General features: G+C 44.1%; 1 protein-coding gene and 1 pseudogene across 1 annotated transcript in view; one reads left to right on the forward strand and one right to left on the reverse strand.

Moving 5' to 3' along the window:
* Positions 1–544, reverse strand: part of LOC138017193 (uncharacterized) — an 875-nt pseudogene extending 331 nt beyond the window's left edge.
* Positions 545–4,101: 3,557 nt separating this feature from the next.
* LOC138017195 (adhesion G-protein coupled receptor D1-like) overlaps positions 4,102–5,000 on the forward strand; it is a 31,579-nt gene continuing 30,680 nt past the window's right edge. The window contains exon 1 of the mRNA XM_068864364.1: positions 4,102–4,267. Within this exon, the coding sequence (XP_068720465.1) occupies positions 4,102–4,267 (166 nt within the window). The remainder of the gene's footprint in view (positions 4,268–5,000) is intronic.

Consider the following 5,000-nt stretch of genomic DNA (forward strand, 5'->3'; position numbering starts at 1 on the left):
TTCCTGTCATGGTGTGAATGGAAGTCGAGATATCTATCCGTATGCGTGGGTTTGCGGTAGATGTCGACCAAAAGTTTTCCGTTATCGCGCGAAATGAGGGTGTCAAGAAAGGGTAGTTGGCCGTTGGACTCGTGTTCGATGGTGAAAGAAATATGCTGATCGATTGAGTTCAATGAATCGTGAAAGGAGGCAACAGCGTCACTCTTAATAATGCAGAAACTGTCGTCTACATACCGCTTCCAAAATTTCGGCGAGACAGTAGTCGTGTTGATTGCTGTTTTTTTCGATTTCTTCCATGCATAGGTTGGCTACTACAGGGCTGACGGGGCTACCCATAGCACAACCGTGGATTTGTTTGTAAATGGTGTCATTGTAAACGAAAAAGTTATTGGACAGCACAAAATTCAATAAGGAAATTATGTCCTCGATGTCTAGGGTGGTTCTGGACTGGAGAGACAAATCATCCTCTAATTTTCCTGATATAATCGCAAGCTTTGTCGACAGGGATGGCGGTGAATAGAGACACCACATCAAAGGAAACCATGGTTTCATCATCTTGGATGTTAACGTCGGCTATTTCGTTAGAGAACTCCTGTGAATTAGCAACTGAGAACCCATCACGATTTTGGATCGGTGCAAGGATGTCGGTGAGGAATTTAGAAGTGTTGTAAAGTGCAGAGCCAATGCAAGTCACGATAGGTCTGAGAGGGTAGCCATTTTTGTGGTGTTTGATAGAACCGCGGATCGCTGGTGGAATGCCGTCGGTAGATCTTAATTTAAAGTATGTATAGTCGTCAATCTTTTGTTGTCTCTTAAAGTTCAGGAGCGTCGCGTTCAATTCACGCTCGATTCGACCGAACGGAGATCTTGTGACAACTTCATAGGTACTTCGGTCCGCAAGGAGGGACTCCATTTTGCTGTCGTATTCTTCTCTATCCAACACAACGAGGCAATTTCCTTTGTCAGCTTTCATGATGACTCTGGAGCGGTCTTTCTTTAACCCATATAAAGCTTTGCTTTCTTCTTTAGGGATGTTGTGATTAGGTAAAAAAGCCCTTTGGAGGATCGCAGCCGCAGAGGTTCGTATTTGATCTTTAGATTCAACAGGTAAATATGAGATAGAGGCTTCAATTTCGGCAACAAAGTCCTTAAAAGGAATTTTGGACGGCGTCGGGGCAAACTTCGGGCCTTTTTCCAAGAGCGAACGCTCGGAAGGAAGGAGTGGTTTCTTGGAGAGGTTAAAAACCCAATTGTTTTTATCCACGACATCAGTAGGACGGTTGTGGGAGGTCTTCAAGTTATTAAGCTTCTTATCGTGTCTTGCTTTGATGTTGGAGTCCCTCCTTGCGGACCGAAGTACCTATGAAGTTGTCACAAGATCTCCGTTCGGTCGAATCGAGCGTGAATTGAACGCGACGCTCCTGAACTTTAAGGGACAACAAAAGATTGACGACTATACATACTTTACATTAAGATCTACCGACGGCATTCCACCAGCGATCCGCGGTTCTATCAAACACCACAAAAATGGCTACCCTCTCAGAACTATCGTGACTTGCATTGGCTCTGCACTTTACAACACTTCTAAATTCCTCACCGACATCCTTGCACCGATCCAAAATCGTGATGGGTTCTCAGTTGCTAATTCACAGGAGTTCTCTAACGAAATAGCCGACGTTAACATCCAAGATGATGAACCCATGGTTTCCCTTTTGATGTGGTGTCTCTATTCACCGCCATCCCTGTCGACAAAGCTTGCGATTATATCAGGAAGAATTAGTGGATGATTTGTCTCTCCATTCCAGAACCAAACCTAGACATCGAGGACATAATTTCCTTATTGAATTTTGTGCTGTCCAATCACTTTTTCGTTTACAATGACACCATTTACAAACAAATCCACGGTTGTGCTATGGGTAGCCCCGTCAGCCCTGTAGTAGCCAACCTTGCATGGAAGGAAATCGAAAAAACAGCAATCAACACGACTACTGTCTCGCCGAAATTTTGGAAGCGGTAGTAGACGACAGTTTCTGCATTATTAAGAGTGACGCTGTTGCCTCCTTTCACGATTCATTGAACTCAATCGATCAGCTATTTCTTTCACCATCGAACACGAGTCCAACGGCCAACTACCTTTCTTGACACCCTCATTTCGCGCGATAACGGAAAAACTTTGGTCCGACATCTACCGCAAAACCCACGCATACGGATAGATATCTCGACTTCATTCACACCATGACAGGAAACATAAAATCAGCACCGCTGAGACACTCCTGCATCGAGCTTTGAATCTCCCCAACACACAAGTTGAAAGACCCGTGAAACTGCTCGTGTCGTTTGCGCCGCTTTACACTCCAACGGCTATCCCAAAAAAATCGCTGCTGATGTTATAAGAAAGAAAGCGAGGCCTCCACCACCTACACCTACTCCAGAAGAGTTGGTTGGTATGTTCTTTAAAGGGTTGAGCCAACAAACCGACGAACTTTGCAGTCCGTCCCTACATCACAGGCATCACGGAACCTCTCACAAGAATCCTCAAGGAACACGACATCCAAGTCACTAGCAGACCAGTTAAAACTTTACAGCAGCATTTCCCAATTCCTAAGTTTCGACCTGCCGAAGACGACCAGTGCAATGTATCTATAAAATCCATGCGCATCTTGCCCGTGGAGCTACATTGGCGAAACTAAAAAGATCCTTTACTACTAGGAGAAAGGAACATATGAGGAACTTAAAGCATTGTACTAAAGGCTCAAATGTCGCAAAACACGCGTGGACTTTTAATCAGGATATTGACTTTAACAATTCTAAATCATTGACAAAGCGAACAACCGGAGTATAAGACATTGGAGTCATGGCACACGGCAAAAACTGTAGGGCAGACAACAATTCGTGCCCGCTCCCAAGACAATATCACATTCTCTTAAAGAAAACACTAATTTTCTTAGCATTTTAACACATTCTTTCTACTACATGCTTTTATCCTTTAATTTATGCGAATTTTTCGTTATATTTAAATTTCTTTCGCTTGTAGGCTTCACACATTTTTATCCGTTGAAGGCAGCAGTTCAGTCTGTCGAAAGCTCATAGTTTTTTCAAACTTTTTACCAGAGAACGATTTTACTTTTTTTCCTTACTAACGTATCTGTTAAGCAAGTGAAAGGGCAAGAAACAGAGTCAGATTTTGCCAACAAAACATGGGCGCCATCCCTATAAACATCTGGTTGCTTTTGAATACATATATCTTCACGAAAGTATCACAAAAACTGACGTCACAACACCGAAGGCTAGCTAACTCGTTGTAGCGGAGAAAAGCCGAATAGGCAGTCACACAAATCGCAGCTAAGCGAAGATCAGAAAGGTTAGCATTGGGACCCGCAAACCTGTTAAATATACTCGAAATCATTTCAGGAGTGACAGTTCTTTCTTAACAACAGGTTTCGCGAGCTCCTTTTTGCAGCCTCAAGCACATTCCTTACCAGTTTAGAATCGCAAGGACTTGGAAATCCATACAAATTGTGAACCCAATTTATGCCCTCACAGGCAGACTCCAGTGCGGAGTATGGGAAACTTTGCTGCAGCAAAAACTCCAAATAAAGGGCTAATGACAACTCATCAGAGGGCAAGCAAACGACCTCGTCAAAACAAGCAGACCATTCTCTAAATTTCTGGAAAGCTCTCGAGTAACGCTCCGTTGTTGATGAGGCCTTAGCTTTGGGGGCACGCAAGGGAAGACTTCCGCTAACTGCGAAGTCAGGATCTCGTAAGTGGGCAAACCTTTCGAGGCAAAAATGCACATCTACCTTGTAAAAAGGGGAGTACTATAAAACAAGGAAAAATGTGAGAAACTAAGTATGCAAATAATGCAAAGATCACTGAAGCAACAACATCCCAAGGGCCCAAGTTGGCCCAAATGGTGCATACAGGGACAACTATGACGGGCAGTCCCGCACAAAGGGCCCAGTGGCCACAAGTGGTGCATTTCAGCACGACTATAACGGGCAGTCCCGCACAAAGCATACCTAGCCCAGCGGCCCTAGATACCGTGTAATCACCCACTGGCCAAAGAAGCATGGTGAACATGCCAGTCCCTCTAAAAACATGGCCCGGTGGGCTCGCGACATTACGTCACATAAGCAGATATTACTGGACCCTGTACTGTATGTACAGCTCCGTCGAGCAAAAGAAAAAACACGGTACAGCTCCGTCCGAGCAAAGAAAAACCTGCGCGTACCAAAATTCCCTGAAGCCAGAAAAAGGGAACAAGGTACTATTATTTTCCCCATGGAAGGATAAACATCTTTTACCGTGTTCTCAACAAAAAGAGAATCAAGAACAAATGTTCTGAAACCCCCCTTATGTCTAAATCAACCAAAAAGGGCCAAAATGGAGCTGAAGGCCAATAGGGAACCACCAGAATTCCTCTTACACTGACAAAAGCACACGTGGCACGCGATGACACTCTTTAACTCTAAAGAAAAAAGGTGGCCAACCAGCCAGCGCAGGTTTCTCTCGCCACCGCCCAACTAAACGCTAAGGGAATCCACGCCCCAAAGAGACGGGATTAAAGAACTTCGAAAATAAAACCGGGGGAATCTTAATGTTTTTTGTAACTAGCGAAACAAACTACTGAGCACGGACCCCAGTTAAGAGTTGAACCCGCATGAGAAAAATAGCAGTCCTTAACCCGTCCAATCATCAAAGTCAACAATCTGTGCTCAAGGACTCAGCTTTCTTCATTTTATGAGCGAGGTATCCACTCAACCTCGATTTCGATAACTTGTACTTCTTTGGCCGTTATGCAAAAATATCAACCGCGAGTTTGATTCAAATGTTTCCTTCATACTGGCCAGAATCGACAATCAAGAGAAACGGCTTGGCTGTCGGTAAACCACTTTACAAAGAACCTGAAGAGAAGATGTTCCGCAAAAGCTCTTTAATGCCAAAACTAACACATTGGAGTTCTCTCCACGTGGAACTCTGTTTCATCTGCAAAGAAT

Source organism: Montipora capricornis, chromosome 9, assembly GCF_036669925.1.
Source record: "Montipora capricornis isolate CH-2021 chromosome 9, ASM3666992v2, whole genome shotgun sequence".
Classification (NCBI taxonomy): Eukaryota; Metazoa; Cnidaria; class Anthozoa; order Scleractinia; family Acroporidae; genus Montipora; species Montipora capricornis.